The sequence below is a fragment of the Chlorocebus sabaeus genome, chromosome 21 (assembly GCF_047675955.1).
Source record: "Chlorocebus sabaeus isolate Y175 chromosome 21, mChlSab1.0.hap1, whole genome shotgun sequence".
Taxonomy (NCBI): Eukaryota; Metazoa; Chordata; class Mammalia; order Primates; family Cercopithecidae; genus Chlorocebus; species Chlorocebus sabaeus.
Window position 1 is genome coordinate 130043652 of NC_132924.1, and position 19052 is coordinate 130062703.

Below are 19052 nucleotides of genomic sequence, written 5' to 3' on the forward strand. Positions count from 1 at the left end.
TAACCCTCACCACTGTGGAGGCTAGCCAGTAAAACCCGTCAGAGCTGGAGCAGGCTCCTCCCCTGGGGTGGGGTGGGGTGGGGTGGGGATCCCCGGCCCCCAGGTGATTGGATGAGGCCCATCCACATTAGGGAGGCAACCTGCTTTACCAGTCTCCCGATCCAAATGCTAATCTCATCCAGAATCACCCAGAAGGATGTTCGGCTCAATATTTGGGAACTCTGTGCATGGATGGCCCAGTCAACCTGAACATGAAATCAACCACGTGTCCATCTCTTGTCAACTTGGCACCCATATGCGTTTCCTTAACTCAGGCTTAATCTTCAAGTGAAGACGAGCAAGGTCATAGCCACCTAACATGATACCACTATCCTACAGACAACCAAAAGCACACTAGCCGCTTGCCTAGTGGAGGTCACATTCCCCTGTGATACTTATGGTTCTCCTTGATACGGGGTAACTTAATAGGCAGTATGTGTATGTTATGTAATAGAGTAAGAGAGGGAAGAAAACTGATACGTGCTTAACTATAACATGCATAGATTATATATGACAAATACCGGTCACAAAATAAGCAGGAAATACTCCAAGCATTGATGGTCCTCTTTCCTGTAACTGATTCTGTGGACACAGCCACTTTCTTCCACTGCCCATTCTGTGGTCCTGTGCCTGCCTTAAGCAAGCACCTCACTGGTTGTGGTTCTTTCTGGTGAGGTAAAGTAAAAAAGAAGTCTCTAGCACATTTGATTAACAAGTGTCTTAAGATTTATTTCTAAAGTATAAAAGTATGATCAGTATAATCCAAAAGTAATAACACATGCTGGGTTTAAGAATTTGAAAATGGGAGTGAGGTGTGAGGAGGAGGTCTTGCCCCTCCGCCCCCAGTTGGAGCCCCATGGGAGCGTTGTAGCACGTTCTGTATAGTTAGGATGCCCACAGGCCTCCCTGCCTCTCTCCAGCTCTGCTAGCCAGGAACACTTCCAAGTCTGCATTTCACAGGCTTGCTCGCCTCTACATGGTTATTCTCACATCAGTAACAGTTGCACACTCAGCAGCTTCATTCTGCGTTTGGGATGAGTTGAGTTCCCTGACGTAGAATTGCTGGGTTGAAGGTTTTTATAATAAAAATATTGGTCTTATTTTGGGGGCTGAAGGTTTTAAAAGCTTAATACATACTTCTAGGTTGCTTTTCAAAACGACAGAAAGCAGCACGTGATAAGTAGCTCTTCCTTGAAATAAGGACTTGTCTGATCCCAAGTGGCAACTTTTAACTATATATAGTTATAAGTATTGAAATTATTTTAATGTTTCTTAACACTGTTTGTATTATAAATGAGACGTCATTTTTAGGGTAACTTGTGATTTTAATATTTGAAATTATAGAAGTTAAAATTCAGTGCATACCTGAATTGTAAAAAATTATATTTAAGCTATAAAATGTCAGTAGAGAAATAAACAAGATAAAGATTTTTTTCATACAAGCAAATGGAACTGAAATGCGTTGGCCTTCTCATAACATACTACTCAACCAGCTTTTGAGGTAGCTTCTGTAGATAATGATTTTGTAATTATGAATGTCCTCATCTTAATTTAGCCTGGAATTGAAACCAGTTAAAATAACTTGACTAGTACTGCTATCACTCAGACACTGGTTCAAGATGCATCCAAAAGCTCAATGCCTTGTGGACAACTTCTAAGGGTTTAGTTGCCATGGATTTAAAGAAACTGTGACTAAACCAATCTGTTAACATTGATAAATGGGAAATTGCAGAAGGATATAGACGTTGTAGAGTGTGTAAAAGTAACTTGGTTTAGGGACTCAGGTATGGACAGTGAGACTGGCCACACGAGTGCTTTTCTTTGGATCTCACTGTCACACTCTTACCCAGGTTGGAGTGCAGTGGCTGTTGACAGGTGTGATCATAGCTTCCTGCAAACATGGATTTCTGGGCTCAGCAGTTCTGCCTCAACCTCCCAAGAAGCTGGGACTAAAGACGTGTACCACCACACCTGGCTAATTTTTAAATTTATTGTAGAGAAAGGGTCTTGTTATGTTGCCTAGGTTGGTCTTGAACTCCTGACCTCCAGGGATGTCTCCTGTCTTGGCCTCCTTAGGAGCTGAAACTACAGATATATGCAAATGTCCTCAATTTATGGTAATGCAGAAATGCCTTTTGTTTTTGAGATGGACTCGTGTTCTCTTGCCCAGGCTGCAGTGCAGTGGCGCGATCTCAGCTCACTGTATCCTCCACCTCTGGGATTCAGGCAGTTTTCGTGCCTCAGCCTCCTGGGTAGCTGAGACTGCAGGTGCCTATCACCACTCCTGGCTAACTTTTTGTATTTTTAGTACAAAATGTTGGCCAGGCTGGTCTCAAACTCCTGACCTCAAGTGATCTGCCCGCCTCGGCCTCCCAAAGTGCGGGGATTATAGGCGTGAGCTACTGTGGCCTCCTGGAAATGCTTTTTAAGGATCACCTCCTAGCGGAGATGAAGAGAGTTACCGTAGCATAATCAGTTTTAACTGTATTTGTAATGTTTGTTTCTTTACCTGGGAGGATATATTGTAGATATGTCAGATAACGTATGTGACCCAGTGGTGTGCAGGCTATGGCTATAAAGTAGAAAGTTACTAAATAGAATGCTTGGATTTTATTTGAATTGGATGCAGTTTTTGTGTCCTAGAGAAATTCACAAAATGTTCCTAGTTTTAGATACAAGGTTATGATTTAACATCTTTGCTTTTGTTCTTTCTTGTCTTTGAGTAGAACAGTGGGGGACAGTAAGGTCTGTTTGCAAAGTACCTATGACCGTCTTCTTATTTTTATGGGTGGGGGGCATTGACTGTGGAATGTGGGCGGTAACTTGCACAGTCAGTAACAGTTTGAGTAACTTCTTGTTGGCATCCCTGTTCTGCCATTCCTCCTCTAGGTCTCCACCTCACGCTGGCTTGTGGGCGGAGGGGCAGATTGGTGCATGGGGTGTCCGGGCACTGGTCGTGCATGCCTTCTTCCTCTTCTGTCTTCCAAAAAGTAACCAGTGACCAATTCTCCCAGTGTTTCTTTCTTTGGGACTCAATGTTTTGGGCTTGGCATTGGGTAAAGCCGATTGACCAGTTTCATTCCGACGAGCTCTATAATAGTCCGGTGTGGACCTCTGTCCTCTCTGCTATGCAGAAGCTTCCTCAGCCTTTACTCCTCACTATGTACTATTTGCTGGTCCTGGGGGTACCCAGCATCTCAGGGTTTTGACTGCCCACCTGTACGTCGATCCTTTCAGACTGGTCAGAGTCAGCCTCAGGTGCTGCTTTTCTCTAGTCACTGAATTTTCTTTAGTAGGGACAAAGTGTTGCTATGTTGCCCAGCCTGGATTCAAACTCCTGAGTCCAAGGAATCCTCCCACTCAGCCTCCAGAGTAGCTAGATCAAGTCACTCTTGTTCATAACCTCAGGTGCTTCATGATTCTCGATTTCTGCCTAATTTCAGTGCTTTTTGTTGTATCCTTGTGTGCTGCGGTATTTATTGTTAACCTTTGTGACTCGAATGTATCCACTCCCTTCTTTGGTCACTCTGGCCTGCAAATAGGCCATACTAATTCTGTAGTTGGTTGTGGCTTGCCTTTGTCTTTATACCTTGCATGTGTTTATGTCTTAATGCATCTATTAGGATTCCTTGCTTTTATCACAGGTTTCCCATGTTTTCTGAAAAAATTACAGTAATTAATGCAGAACCCAGGTAAATTAAAAAGCTTTGTATACTTTATGAATTTTTAGTAAGTATGCATTGATTGATAACACCAACAGAGGAAAACAAAACAGTCAGTTCTGATCTTGATTTTCAGGAGCATTTTGTGTTTCCACTTGGCAGCGTGATGCTTCCTCACGTTGGTGATTTTCTGTTGAGACACCTTCAGGCGTAATCTTATGTCTGCTGGTTAACATTTGTTCAGAATTGATTTCAGCTAATCCTTAAAAGTTTTTTGAGACATCACACTTAGAATAAAAGGAATTTCCTTTGCCGAGATTCATCAGGTATTTACGCTTAGTTTACGTGGCCACACCATTCCTTCTCTCTCTCTCTCTGTGTGTATGTGCATGTTAGGGTAATCCATTTTTCTGTTTGTTTCTGAATTGCTTTGGAGAAGGCAACTCAGACTCCAAAGAATACAACAGCCTCAGTGTAAAGCTTTTCTCACTTTTCCAATGGTCATAGCAGGAACAGCATCTAACAGAACCTCAAATCAGTGATGTAAAAAGAGCTGAGTTTGAAGTGCATATTGATGCTCCATAAAGAATGTGTATATGTGCTGTTTTTAAATTAAGTCTGGTAATTTATTTGATATAAGGTATTGTAGTTTTAGTTGAATTAAATAGTTGGTGAAACTGTTGGTGAGGTAGTCTTTCAGTTACTCTGTAGATAAGCTCTTTTGTTACAACCTCGTCTTTAAGTTTTTTGTTCCTGAATATATTACAAACATCTATTTTCTCTTACTGTAGCTGTCACATGAGGAAAAAAACTTGAAAAAAAGATTTCATAGTGTGTGTTTATGTTTGATTTTAGAAGACCCTTTTGAGGACTTCTTTGGGAATCGAAGGGGTCCCCGAGGAAGCAGAAGCCGAGGGACGGGGTCGTTTTTCTCCGCGTTCAGTGGATTCCCGTCTTTTGGAAGTGGATTTTCTTCTTTTGATACAGGTATTAAATCCTTAGGTTGAATTTCTGTTATCTTAACAGTGGTTAGTACTTATAAGCATAATACTCTTTTAGTTAGAGTAATTTAAAATATGTGCATTGCTTTCGTAGAATAGCATTGTAGATTTGCCAGCTTTTTTTGGTATACAAGTCTATGCTTAATAACCTACATTTTCTCCTAATCTTCCTAAGAATGTTGTACTTGGAAATCTTCTCTTAATATAATAATCAAGGCCAGAATGTAATGAAATTCTTAGTTAAAAAGGGGCAAAGTATGTTCTGTGTCAGTAGGTGGAAAGTAACGCACTTGGGAAATCTCACTAACCTTCGTGCTGTCTAACCTCCTTTGCAGTTAAAACAAAAGTGTGCAAATAGGTAGCATCCCAGGAGTGTCCCACTGGATGGAATCGAAGGCTAGGCCTTAACACCAGCCCAGGCCAGGCTTACTCACTAGTGAAGTGTCAGCCTCGCTCACGCAGCTCTTCATAAGTGGAAACACAGCTTATAGACTGGAGTAATACGAGTCTGTCTGTAAACACACATTATATACCTGTGAGTTTAGCCTGAAGAATTAGCATCCCATTTTTCTCTGAAGCTTACCCAGTTTCTCTTCACAGAGGAGCTCTTTTTTTTTTTTTTTTTAAATTTAAAAAGACAGAGTCTCACTTTTAATAAGTGCCACTCTTAGTGTAGTGGCATGATCTCGGCTCACTGCAGCCTCCTGCCTCCTGGGTTCAAGTGATTCTTGTGCCTCAGCCTCCTGAGTAGCTGGGATTACAGGTGTGCACCAGCAGGCTCAGCTAATTTTTGTATTTTTAATGGAGACAGGGTTTTTGCCATGTTGGCCAGGCTGGTCTTGAACTGACCTCAGGTGGATCCACCTGCCCTGGCCTCCCAGAGTGCTGGGATTACAGGCATGAGCCACCACTCCTGGCCTGGAGCTGCTGTTTTGATGCTCTCATTTTTATTTTTAAGCCTCCACGGTAAGAATTGGGAGAGCTTGTTACATAGGGTTCCTTCATAATAGTCAGAATTTTATTTTCTTTTAACATTGTGCTCATGCCATCTAGGTAAGTAGTGAATTCTGCTTGATTGGACCTCAGTTTTGATGTGCTTTCCCTCAACAGATCCTCTCATTAGATACCATGGAATATGCTGACCACAGGTTAAGAAAACTAGTTAAATATACCACATAAATAGTCCTTTTTAAAAGTAATCAGTGGCTCCTGTGTGTGTGTGTGTGTGGTAGGGGTGTAAGCCTTCTCCACTTCTGAGGTGCCTTACAGAGTATCACAAGAATAAGTACTTAGCGAGGCTTGATCTAGACCGTTGCAGTGGTCACCAGCCACGTGTGGGTCCTGAGCCCTGGAGGCCTGGCTGCTCCAAATGGAGATCAGCGGGAGTGTGAAACAGTCATTGGGTTTCAAAGATGGAACATGGAAAACAGTATAAAGTATCACAAATGATTTGATTTTTTGTATTTCCAATTGAAATATTTTGGATATACTGTATTAAATAAAATACTGCAATTAATTTCACTAGTTTCTGCTTTTCAGTGAAGTCGTTAGAAAAGGTAAACTTAACATACCTGGCTCACATATTTCTTCAGTACGCCACTCGCACTAGACAGTATCTGGCCTTAGATGATTGAATCATGTTCAGAGGTATGCGTCATTTGTGTTAATGTGAGCATTTTGGAAGCAGGACAAGTATTAAGCTCTAACCAGTAGACCAGCTTTAATATAAAAAAATAGGTTTGCTTTAGTGTGACTTGTGAAATTTTTCAGTGTCTGCACTGATACAGTGTCCATAATGTATAATTGAGAATGGTGTCCATGAACCATAGAGACATAGGTTTTTCAGATGGATGCTTATAGTAGTCTTTCTACAGTTATTTTAGTTTTTTAATAATTTAGATTCTTATCCCCTGTGGTTCTTTGGTAAAGAGAAGGGAAGCCGGTTAGGTTTGCTGTTCTGTGGTGGTGAGGACATTCTGTTCTTGTGGGGTAAGGGTGTCCATCACAGTCCGTGGAGTTTACAAGCCATGCCGTAGCAAACAGAGCTTTGATACTGAGGCTGCTCTGCTGGTTGGAGCCTAATACCGGTCCCGGTTCCAGAATGTTCACGTTAACACAACGCATGTGCTGCATGGTGCCAGGCAGACCACCCACAAGCCGGGGTGGTCTTTGCCATGTCGGAAAGGCTGCTCATGTCCAGCGAGGCTCTGCGTGAGGAGAGGGTGAGAAGCTGCACTCTCGCGTTCCCCTAGAGTCCCCACTGAGGGATTTGAGAGAGTCTTTGCCCCTGGGCACCCCCGCACTTCGGCTGAGGCCTTGCTAGTTGCATGGTTTATTACTCATCGGTTCTACATCTTAACATTAAACAGTCTGCTACTGAATTTTCAAACTCTTGTCTTTGCATTAGTAGTTGACATATTTCTCTAAGCATTTTTCTTTTCTGTTTTCCTTGTAGGATTTACTTCATTTGGGTCACTAGGTCATGGGGGCCTCACTTCATTCTCTTCCACGTCATTTGGTGGTGGTGGCATGGGCAACTTCAAATCGATATCAACTTCAACTAAAATGGTTAATGGCAGAAAAATCACTACAAAGAGGTACTGTGCTAATCTGCATTTCATATTTTTAGTAAGCGGGAGTGATGTTTCACTGGTGCCGTGCTGCATGTCTCCCAGAGTGTGAAGCGCCGCTTGTTGTGTGCTACATCTGGCACCATGAAAATCTTCTTCTCTCCAAATTCATTAATTAAAGCTCTTCCTCTTCAATTTTACTTAACTGTTGATTTATTAGAGGGGATCTTTAATGTAAATAAAAGATAAGTTGTAAATAAAAGATAATAACTTAAGTGTAACAAGTTTCTGCAGCTTTGTTAAGATGACTGAATGGAGAATCTTTAATAGTAAAGCCTTTACTGTTTTATAGCCTCTGCTTGTATTTAGCATCCACCTGTACAGTATTTGAGACAATTTATTTTGTCAGGTTAATTCTGTTTTAGGAAAGGAAGACGTATTGTTCACAGGTTGGCTTCAGCCATGTTTTTACAGCCTGAAAATTACTTATATTCATGGTGTATTTCAGTAATGTCCTTAAAAAACTTAGTTACCCTCACACATGTATTTACTTTATCGGAAAGGTTTTTAAATGAATTTTTTCCCTACAGAATTGTCGAGAATGGTCAAGAAAGAGTAGAAGTTGAAGAAGACGGCCAGTTAAAGTCCTTAACAATAAATGGTAAGGAGCAGCTGCTGCGCTTGGATAACAAGTAATTCAACGCACGCGCTTAACAGAAATGTTAAACTATAACAAGCACCATTTGAGGATTAACAGGAACATTTTTTTGAAGATTTCAAACGAACTCGACTTTCAGTATAATTGTACCTAAAGTATTTATAAACAGCTCATCGGAGCCTCTATTTGTCATAGACTTTTGAGTTTATTGTTGGGACCACATAATAGGACCATTTTTTTTGTCTTTAAAATTGTTGTAAATCTCTGTATGCACTTTGCTTTTTTATTAAACGTACTCCAAGGTGAGTCTTGACTCTTTAGTGTAGGACAAGATTGTACACTAACACCAGCATGGACCTGCTTTTCATTGTGTCTGAAATGTGAGCCACGTAGTGTCGGCCTGCTGTGAAGTTAACATTACCAGGACGATTCTTCTACAGAAATAATTTCAATTTTTTTCAGTATTTAGTAGTGAAAGATATTAATGCATTAATGGTAATACATTTCTGGTTTAATATAAATTAAGGATGTTTTCTAGTTGTGCATGAATGCTGGCAACTTAGTAAGTTTTGACAATTGTTTAAATATGTAATGTTAAGCTTAGGTTTAAAAAAGTAAAGCTGGTAAACTGGGTCTTTGTCATTTGCTTTAAAAAAAAAAAAAAAAGAAAATAAATGCGAATGTGTTGGTGCATTCTTCTTGAGTGGGATCTGGAGCTTTTTTGTGTCTGTGTATGATTTGTGCCTGGGCTTCTAGTGTCACTTTAATAGCGTTTCGTGCTATTATGCCGCACCTCAGTTACATGTAGACATTTTCTTCAGTATATTTGAAGTATATGAAGATTTTCATATTGTAAGTTGCGATTTAGTAATTGATCAAACATTTAATTATGGTAACATTTCTACAGGAGAGGGAAGAAACCATTGTATAATTTTTCATTCTTAAAGTATGTTCTAGTTTTTAGGATTTGATGTAAGATCACTTATGGAGCCGGGCACAGTAGCTCACTCCTGCAATCCCAGCACTTTGGGAGGCCTAGGCGGGTGGATCACCTGAGGTCAGGAGTTCGAGACTAGCCTGACCAGGATGGTGAAACCCCTGTCTCTACTGAAAAATTAGCTGGGCGTGGTGGCAGGTGCCTGTAATCCCAGCTACTTGGGAGGCTGAGGCAGGAGAATTGCTTGAACCCGGGAGGTGGAGGGTGCAGTGAGCCAAGATCATGGGAGGCAGAGCGAGACTTCATCTCAAAAAAAAAAAAAAAATATCACTTCTGGACAGTATGCATGGGACAGTCATGGAATGATTTAGGAGTGAGCAAAAATAAAGGTCTTTTGTTTCTCAGTTTGTAATACTTTTCATGATTGCCATTGGTAACTAGAATCCTAGCTGTAGTGAATATTGAACTAGATTTAGACTGGATTTAAAACTGTTTTGTTTTGGAACTAAATAGTGTGAAAACTGCTAGAAGGACGGGCGGGTCCCTGACAAACAGCGCTTTCCATCCGTGCTGGCTTTGCAGAAGGGCATAGAGATTGCTTAGGATATGCCAGAGCGTTTAAGGAACCTGATGTGCTGTTTCTGAAAATAAGTAAAAAATATTTTAAGGAATTTCACAGGAGCTCAAAAAAGCATAGCAACAGTTAAGTATTTGGGGACAGTTGAACTACAAGAAGAAGAACGAGCAATGTGCTTGTCTGTTGTGTCGGAAATAACCCAGCACACGGCACTTCGTGTCTCTGGATAAGGTAGGTATGCAGCCATGGCACGTGCGGGAAAGCCGGACAGCGCCCTGTAGTGTTGGAAGTCCCACCTCACAACTAGCGATCATAGAGCGCTAGAGCGCGCTTTTGTTTATGCTATCAGGATGGGTGGCTTCTTTGTTACTAAATGAGAAATTCAAGTAGATACTTTGGACTTCAGGGTTTTGTATTTTTCATAAGTGGGTGGGATGAGTCAGTGCAGCAGCCTTGAGACATCCAGGGATGTCCAGAAAGACCAGGAAAATGAAGACAAGTCTTGACCTGTAATTGTTAAACTAGGAAGCAGTTTGCTATAGCTTTGGTGCTGCAAAAGTTTAGAATACATTTGGTTGTTCTAGACTTCGTGGAGTGTTTCATGCAACTCTGGCTGTGAACAGTCTACTCAACATGGTGTTACAGGTAAAATATGTTTGACTCCTAAGAAATGTTTCTGGTGAAAACTTTTTTTGAGGGGGAGGGAGCATTCATTTGTACTTGGGAAGATTACTGTTTTTTTAAGTTTTGAGACAGTCTTGCTGTGTCATCCAGACTGGAGTGCAGTGGCGTGATCTTGGCTCACTGTAACCTCTGCCTCCGGGGTTCAAGCGGTTCTCCTACGTCAGCCTCCTGAGTAGCTGGGATTACAGGTGCCTGCCACCACACTCAGCTAATTTTTGTATTTTTAGTAGAGGTGGGATTTCACCATGTTGTCAGGGCTGGTCTGGAACTTTTGACCTCAAGTGATCCATCCACCTTGGCCTCCCAAAGTGCTGGACAGGCATGAGCCACTGCGCCTGGCTGAGAAAATTACTTTTATTCTGTTCTTCCGTTGATAGAAGTGTAATTTTATTAAGTTACTAATAGAATAAAAAACCTATTTGTTGCTGTCAAATCTTACACCTTTGATTTTTAAACCCTGTTAAGATTATTCCTAGAGAATTCAGTCTTAAGTGTGCATGAGAGCAGCTTTGAAAAGTTAGGAAATGGCTTTGAGCATTGACAGCATCACTCAAGTAAATGATGACTTGGAATAAGAATAGCATTTGATTTAAATTAGTTTCTGGTAAAGTCAACCGTCTCTTTACTTTCTGTAGTGTTAAGCGCCTTTGAAAATAGGAAGCTGAACGCTCCTTAACGGCACATACCTGGTTGTGCATGGCCCCACATGGTCCCAGCCATTCTGGGATATGCGTCTGCTGTCTTTGGTTTGTGCTCAATGTCCCTGTTTGAGAGTCTTAAGTTTTATTTTTAAAGTCTTTAATTTTTAAAAATATTTCAATAGCTTTTGGGGAGGTAAGTGGTTTTTAGTGACGTGGATGCATTATATTATAGTGTTGAATTCTGAGATGTCGGTGCTGCTGTCACCTAAGCAGTATATGTTGTACCCAAACTGTAGTTTTTTAATCGCTGTTTGGCATCCTTTTGTCTGGAATGCTCAATAATCTGTGTTTTTGTCATCTCCTATTTTCCTATTCCTTGTAGTTCCCCAACCCCCGTTGGTTTAATTCAGTGATGGATTATTCCTTATATCTCTATCCTTTATAAAATTTAAGCTTTTTAAACTCCAAAGATTCCAGGCTTGATTTTGGAAACTCAGGGTTTTAAATCATCTGAAAGATGTCAGTCAATCTTGGCATCACGGGTGACTCGCTCTGCCTCTTGGATGTCCTCCAGTGAGTAGCTTTTAGAAGTGGGTGGAGTTAGTGTCACCATTTGCTAAACTTACCTGTGCACCTGGTGTGCTGAAGTAAATGTTCCTTACAGTGTGGTAGCGCTTGAGGAACATTGTGGGATGATTGTCTTTCCAATCCGTTTTAGTTTCTGTTTATTAATTAAAGCTTTAAAAATGCCTGCTTATCCTGTCTTGATTACCTTCTAGCTATCATTTCTCTTCAGGGAATACTGATCTTGTTTTAACCACTACAGAATGAACTAGAAACATTTTCATTTGCAGAGGATTCAACAGTAATAAATAATTGGCATATTCTCTCTGTTATTGATGGGCAGCGGTGTTGAAATTTAGCCATTAGCATGTTCAGTAACAGAATGGAGGCAGATATTATTTCTGGAGGTTTTCAAGCACAAAATTAGTTGATTTGAATACTTGATTTAGTGGAGTCTAGAGGGGGCTGAATTACATAACCCACTGCTGCTTGTATTTTTAAAGATGAGAGTATGAGATCTTACCCTTTGGGGTCTTGGTTTCAAAGTCTTTGGATATGGTATTCCTAGCTGTTCTAGGGACGTGGGGGGAACTAGATGTAGGCGTTGGTACTAAAGTGTGACCAGTGGTTGAAATGGGGTAGACCGAAGTCTTTGGCTACGTTACTTCGTCTCCTGTTTAAAACGGTGAAAAGACGGAATGTCACAGCAGCTATTCCTGTGTTAGAAATCTAGACGTCACTGATTTCCAGAGACGGCAGAGTTTATGATTGGGCATCAGAAAGCCTGTCTTGGCTTCTGTGCTTTGGTCAGTATTTGCTGACTTTTGTGCAGGGTATCAGTCAGTGTTACCTAACTGTTCACTAAGGATTCGACTCCGAGCTTTGTGGCCTGGGTGAGTTGCGACCCCAGGGGTTGAGACCCCTGAATGCGCTTTACCCTTTTCCCTGTACCCTGATAGGGAGAAGATTGCTGCCCTGGAGCGCAACTCCCACAGGAATGCAGGTCCTGTGAAGGCAGTAATTCTTGTCTGTCTTGCTACTGCTGTGTCCTGGCAGGTGTGCCCTGGAAGCATCTTGCTGCGGAAACCCCGATGGTGGTTGCCGTCCCACAGCCCTTGATTCAGAGATGCCCTGGACCCTGGCTGCCTGGAGAGTAGAGCAGGGCCTCACTCCCGCACCCCTCCTGCTGTGTGGCCTGCGGCCCAGCCTGCTGTTGGAAGCTTGCCATGTGGATCAGAAGGACCTGCGTCTTGGCTTGCAAAGATTCTCCACTCCGGGGAGCCCTGACTAGCAAATGCCTGGGTAGTGTCGATGCCACAGTCTCGTTGGTGCACACTGCAGTTGCTAGCATAGTGTCCTTTTCTGCCCTGTTAGGTTGGTTGGTTTCTTAAACAGGGCAGCACTGTCATCCCATTCCCCCACCTTGTCCTTCCTCTTCCCCCTAGCCGGTTACTGAACTGACTGCCATTCAGGCACTGGTGGGAGATCACTCCCAGAACTTCCGGAACCATAGAGACTGGAGGTGTTCTGAAGGAGGCTTTGGTGCTGAAACATTGTTGCAGAAATGTGGGTTGGAGCCTCTTTCCCGCAGGTCTCACCCAGGGGATGTGGTTTGCTTCCCGTGGGGTCAGCACTGTGCTGGGAGGTCTGAGAGGTGACATTTTCCTCTGTCTTCCCATAGCTGCCCTGAGTTGGCAAGAAGTGCTGTGCCCAAGGACAGGGTCTCATTGCTAATGGTGTGTGGGGGAGACGTGGCTCCTGAGGCCTGGAGCATTCATTCATTCATTCCTTTATATTATTTTACATTTTACTTAACCAGCCTGTGACCCAGGCTGGAGTACAGTGGTGCAGTCACAGCTCTCTGTAGCCTGGAACTCCTGGGCTCAAGCATTCCTCCCACCTCAGGCCCTAAGCAGTTGGGACTACAGGTGTGCGACATAACGCCTGGCTAGCTTTTTATATTTTTAGTAGAGACGGGGTTTTTGCCATGTTGCCCAGGCTGGTCTTGAACTCTTGGGCTCGAGCGCTTCACCCTTTGGCCTCCCAGAGTGCTGGGATCACAGGCATGAGCCCCCACTCCTGGCCCAGAGCAGTTTACACTAAATGTTAGGACATTGTTGGTAGGAAGCTCGGGGTGTGGTCGTCAGGGAACTGTGGAGTTTGCAGCCTGCATGAGACACGTTTCTTTCTTCTTCTTCTTCTTTTTTTTTTTTTTTTTTGGGTGGAGTCTCGCTCTGTCGCCCAGATTGGAGTGCAGTGGCGCCATCTCGCCTCACTGCAAACTCCACCTCCTGGGTTCACGCCATTCTCCTGCCTCAGCCTCCGAGTAGCTGGGACTACAGGCGCCCACCACCACACCCGGCTAATTTTTTTGTTTTTAGTAGAGACGGGGTTTCACCATGCTAGCCAGGATGGTCTCGATCTCCTGGCCTCGTGATCCACCCGTCTCGGCCTCCCAAAGTGCTGGGATTACAGGCGTGAGCCACTGCGCCCGGTCTGCAAGACACGTTTCTTACATGCATTTCCGCCAAGTTGAGAACTTTGCTGCTTGTCAGCTCTAGGCCAGATAACCTCTTATCCAAAACTTCTAGGGCTGCTTTACGTAATGCCAGGCCTCTGAGAAAGTCAAATCCAGAACTCAAACGAGAAACTATTTCCCACGAGTCTTTTCAGCCGTATCTTTCAATGTCCATGGGTCAACGGTCCCGGCACAGATGAATTGGCACTGGGCACAGTCTCCCCCGGTGGCTGCTGGGGGCTGAGCCTTCCCTGCCAGTCCCTGACAAGCAGGAAAGACAAGTTCCCCTAGTTGGGGTCTGTGCCCAGCATGAGTGGTCTATCTCATGAGTGGCTGGGCACAGTTGTCTCCATCCGTGGCTGATGTCTGGTGGCAGTCAGCAGCCACTGGGTCTCAGCCCAGGTCTCCTGTGGAGCCTGGCAAAGTGTTGGTGTCCTTTTCCACGTAATATTTAAGGTATTTGTGTAGAGTCTTATGTACTTGTAGGAGCAGTTTGTTAAATTAGGTACCTAGAAGTTAAGCAATTGGCTTGAGAAACGTGTGCATTGAAAATTGGTAGGTTACCAGGTGCAGTGGCTTGTGCCTATATTCCCGGTGCTCTGGGAGGCTGAGGTGGGCTGATTACTTTGAGCCCAGGAGTTTAAGACCAGCCTGGGCAACATGGTCAAACCACGTCTTTACAAAAAATAGAAAATTAGCTGGGCTTGGGGTGGCGTGTGCTTTTAGTCCCAGCTACTTGGGAGGCTGAGGTGGGAGGATCAGTTGAGCCGGGGATGTGAGGCTGCAGTGAGCCGTGATTGTGCCACTGCACTCCAGCCTGGGCAACAAGGAGACCCTGTCTCAAAAAAAAAAAAAAAAAAAAAGTCATAAATGATTTCTCAGAAGGAGTCTTATCAACAATGGATTGGGGTCTGTGTTGTCACACTTGCTAGTACTGTCAACAATTTCTAAAATCTGCATCTTGGCTATCTAGGGCAAGCATCTTGTTACCTGCGTGTGCCTCTTTTTCTGTGGACTTACTCTCCTGATTTTATAGGAGCCCCTTACGTACTAGTTGATTAGTCCTTGGCCTGCTGTGTTGAAAGTTTTTATTTTTTTCCCCGTTTTCCTTTTGTTCATGTGACTTACTGTGTGGTAGTCTTAATTATTTACACAGACGTGTGTGTGCGCGTGTGTGCCTGTAACGAAACTGCCCCATATTTTTATTTTGTACTCCTGTGTGTGTTTACTTTTATTTACTTGGAAAGGTGGTTGTGTGGAAAACAGCCAGCTTTGTCCCAGACTTCTTGCCTGCATTGTCCACCACGTTTCTGCTGGACTCTCGTCCCCTCTGGTTTCTTGCACCCTGTATGGATGGCAGTGCATCTGGAAATGCAGCTCGTTTCCAGCTCGTTTCTAGGCCTGTCTTCCAGCTCGTTTCTAGGCCAGTCTTCGTCATGTGTTCAGATGAAAGGTGCAGTCAGCGCAAGGAACACCCCATGTAGATTTGGGAGAGCGTTTGACACCCGAGAGCCATGTGACAGTGTAGTTTTTTTTTTCCAGCATCCTGTTTTACAGACAGCTGTAAAGTGCTGTCTTAATACGTAGGTGTGCATGTTTTTTCAGTGTATCACTACATGAAGCTGGGAATGCCCCCTGTGTGTGTTTTCTTCTCTAACTTGTTATGGAAAACCAGGAAGTCGGTACGCCTTACATTGCTTTTTATCTCATCACTTTAGTCTTGGTATTCTGATTTTATTCTATTATTTTTATTTTTTTGCAATGGTGTCTTGCTGTGTCGCCCAGGCTGGAGTGCAGTGGTTTGATCTCGGCTCAGTGTAACCTCTGCTTCCTGGGTTCAAGCGATTCTCCTGCTTCAGCCTCCTGAGTAACTGGGATTACAGGCGCCTGCCACCACCCCCTGCTAAGTTTTTTGTATTTTTAGTAGAGACAGTTTCACTATTTTGGTCAGGCTGGTCTCGAACTCCTGACCTCAAGTGATCCGCCCTCCTTGGCCTCCCAGAATGCTGGGATTACAGGTGTGAGCCACCGCGCCTCGCCTATTCTGATTTTAAAAAAGAATTGGAATATCATATTTTTTTACAGTTGGAAAACTCTATAAATTTTCTCATGTTTACCCCCCCCTTTTTTATTTTTTTGAGACGGAGTTTCGCTCTTGTTGCCCAGGCTAGAGTGCAATGGCGCAATCTAGACTCACCGCAACCTCCACCTCCCGGGTTCAAGTGATTCTCCTGCCTCAGCTTCCCAAGTAGCTCAGATTACAGGCATGCGCCACCATGCCTGGCTTGTTTTGTATTTTTAGTAGAGACAGGGTTTCTCCATGTGGGTCAGGCTGGTCTCGAACTCCTGACCTCAGGTGATCCGCCTGCCTCGACCTACCAAAGTGCTGAGATTACAGGCGTGAGCTGCCGCGCCCGGCCTATTTTTCTTATTGATATATTTTTGTCTTGTTTTCCAGCAGGCTGATTTTAGTATTTTACTGTGTGATTATGTTTCTGAGAAAGATTAGTTACTGTGTTTATGACCAAAAATTCCTCTACATGGCACTGTTGGGTTCTCTTGTACCTTGATTTTACTTTGGGTTTTAGATTGTGTAGACAGAGGGTGAGGGTGAGGCTCCCGGCCCTGTGATCTTGAGGGTGAGTTGGGAGCCGTCTGTGGCCTGCCTACCCCAACACCAGGTTCAGCTGCCCGTGAAGTCATTTGTTTCTGGCACATTTCCTAGTTACTGGTGTTTTGTAATCATTAAAAATGTTTTTAAACTGTGGCTAGTAATTGTGTGTATTTGTGGGGCGCGTGTGTGTAGTGGGTGACGATCAGATTGGGGTGAATGGCAGAGCCACCTCAAACAGTTCATTGCTTTGTGTTGGGAACATTTGGAACCTCTCAGAAAACTGTAGTGATTTCCCAAGCTGTGGTTTGTTGAGGGGTTTTCTTTCATATCAGTTTGCTAATTTATGTGTTCACTGGAAGTGTCCACGCGGTTTTGAGGCCTGTGATCACACGCCTTTCTCATCCTTCATGTTTGTCCGTGGCTGTAAAGGCTTCCGAGTGTTTTGCTGTTGGTTTAGTTTCTCTTTCAGAAGAATAGCTTTCTGATAGAATATCTAATTATTATCCTAAGTTTTTCTTCCTATTCTTCTGATTAGTTGTGCTTCCGCAGAATATTTATTTGCAGCATTTTTGTTCATTAATAGGAATTTTAAGAATTGCTTTTAAGTTTGACTTGTAAAACATTTTTGTTGATTTCTAAAAAAGTCGCTTGTTCTTTTAAATTTCTATTTTCATTCAAAGCATAACCCATATGGCATCTGTTTTTTGGAAGGAAGGGTTAAGAAACAGCAAATGTTGCCTTGTCAATTCTGTGAACTTGTATTCTACTGGGCTTTTTTCTACTTGGTTAAGAAATGCTGCTCCTGTGTATCTACCTTAAAAAAGTTTAAGTCCAGGCGTGGTGGCTCACGCCTGTATTCCAGCACTTTGAGTGGCCACGTGGGTGGATCGCTTGAGCCCTGGAGATCGAGGCTTCAGTAAGTCGTGATGACGCCACTGCACTCCAGCCTGGGTGATGGAGTGAGACCCTATCTCAAAAAAAAATTGAAAATATGAATCCATCTAGAACATTTGTGTGAGGTGGCCTCACTTTTTCCTCATCTGTGGACAGTTTGTCCTTCCTCCGTGATGAATTGTGATTTAATTTGTAATGATTGGCTTGTCTGCAGCTTTTTTGGGGAGGAACTTTCATGGTATTAACCCATCATGAGTACATTTCTTAAGGACGTGCGCGATTTCTCTCTCATGAAGGAGAAGCAACACGTCACAAGAGCAGATTTTGTCCCCACTTCTCAGCGGAGCTTAGGGCGGCTTACGCCTGTAGTTCCAGCACTTCGGGAGGCTGAGCCGCGTGCTGGGTGGATTGCTTGAGCTCAGCCTGGGCAGCGTGGTGAGAGTCTCTCCACGAAGAATAGAAAAAATTAGCCGGGTGTGGGGGTGCGTGCCTCTAGTCCCAGCTACTCAGGAGGCTACGGTGCGAGGATTGCTTGAGCTGCTGGAGATCGAGGCTGCAGTGAGCTAGGATTGTACCACTCGGCACTCCAGCCTGGGCAACAGAGCAAGACCCTGTACCCCCAGCCCGCACAAGAAAACCCGCAGAAAGCAGAGTTAGCTGTTGGTCTTCCCCACCTGTATTACCAGGGCTGGAAGGTACTTGAGAGCACTGCGTTTTATGGGCAGCATTTTGGGAGGGGGCTGGGGAGGGTTGGTGATGGGCACATCTGGCCACTTAATGTAGTTAAAGCAGTAGCAACTGAATGAAAAGCTTTAACATGAATTCATCGTTTCTTCTGTTATTTGACTTTTAACATTAACATATCTAGTTCTGCTTTTGTCTTTCTTTTAAAGAGAATTGCATGGGAAGCTTCTCTGTTTTTCCTACAGGTGCAGGACCATAGCTTTGGGCTCCTGAGCTCAGGCCTTCTCAGCTCTGATGAGCTTCAGGAGAGGCAGCTGGAGGTTGAATTCTGGGGTGGGCTATGCCTTCTTATGGAAGTCCCTGATGGGAAGACTGAGGAGCTCTGAGAAGAAACTAGAATGACTTGTCATTACATTTTTATGTGGAATAAGATTTAGATGTCTTTAGAAAAATAAAATTTTGTGAATATGTGAGTCTACAAAAGTCACAACATTCATTCTACCTTTTTTCTTTCTTTTTCTTTTTTTGAGACGGAGTCGTGCTCTGTCAGCCAGGCTGGAGTACAGTGGGGCGATCTCGGCTCACTGCAACCTCTGCCTCCCCAGTAGCTGGGATTACAGGCCTGTGCCACCACACCCGGCTAATTCTTTTTGTATTTTTAGTAGAGACGGAGTTTCACTGTGTTGGCCAGGCTGGTCTCGAACTTCTGACCTCAAGTGATCCACCTGCCTTGGCCTCCCAAAGTGCTGGGATGACAGGCTTGAGCCACTGTGCCCGGCCCTTTTTTTTTTTTTTTTTTTTTTTTGAGGCGGAGTTTCACTCTTCTTGCTCAGGCTGGAGTGCAATGGCACAATCTCGGCTCACCACAACCTCCGCCTCCCAGGCTCAAGCAATTCTCCTGCCTCAGCCTCCCTAGTAGCTGGAATTATAGGCATGCGCCACCACGCCCAGCTAATTTTGTATTTTTAGTAGAGACGAGGTTTCTCCATGTTGGTCAGGCTGGTCTCGA

General features: G+C 43.7%; 1 protein-coding gene across 2 annotated transcripts in view; it reads left to right on the forward strand.

Annotated features, from left to right (window-relative positions):
• The window catches only part of DNAJB6 (DnaJ heat shock protein family (Hsp40) member B6), an 84386-nt gene that overhangs the window by 43467 nt on the left and 21867 nt on the right, over positions 1-19052 (forward strand). For both annotated transcript variants that reach the window (XM_073009560.1, XM_073009559.1), the window contains exons 6-8: positions 4557-4688; positions 7158-7299; positions 7863-7933. In XM_073009560.1, the coding sequence (XP_072865661.1) occupies positions 4557-4688; positions 7158-7299; positions 7863-7933 (345 nt within the window). The remainder of the gene's footprint in view (positions 1-4556; positions 4689-7157; positions 7300-7862; positions 7934-19052) is intronic.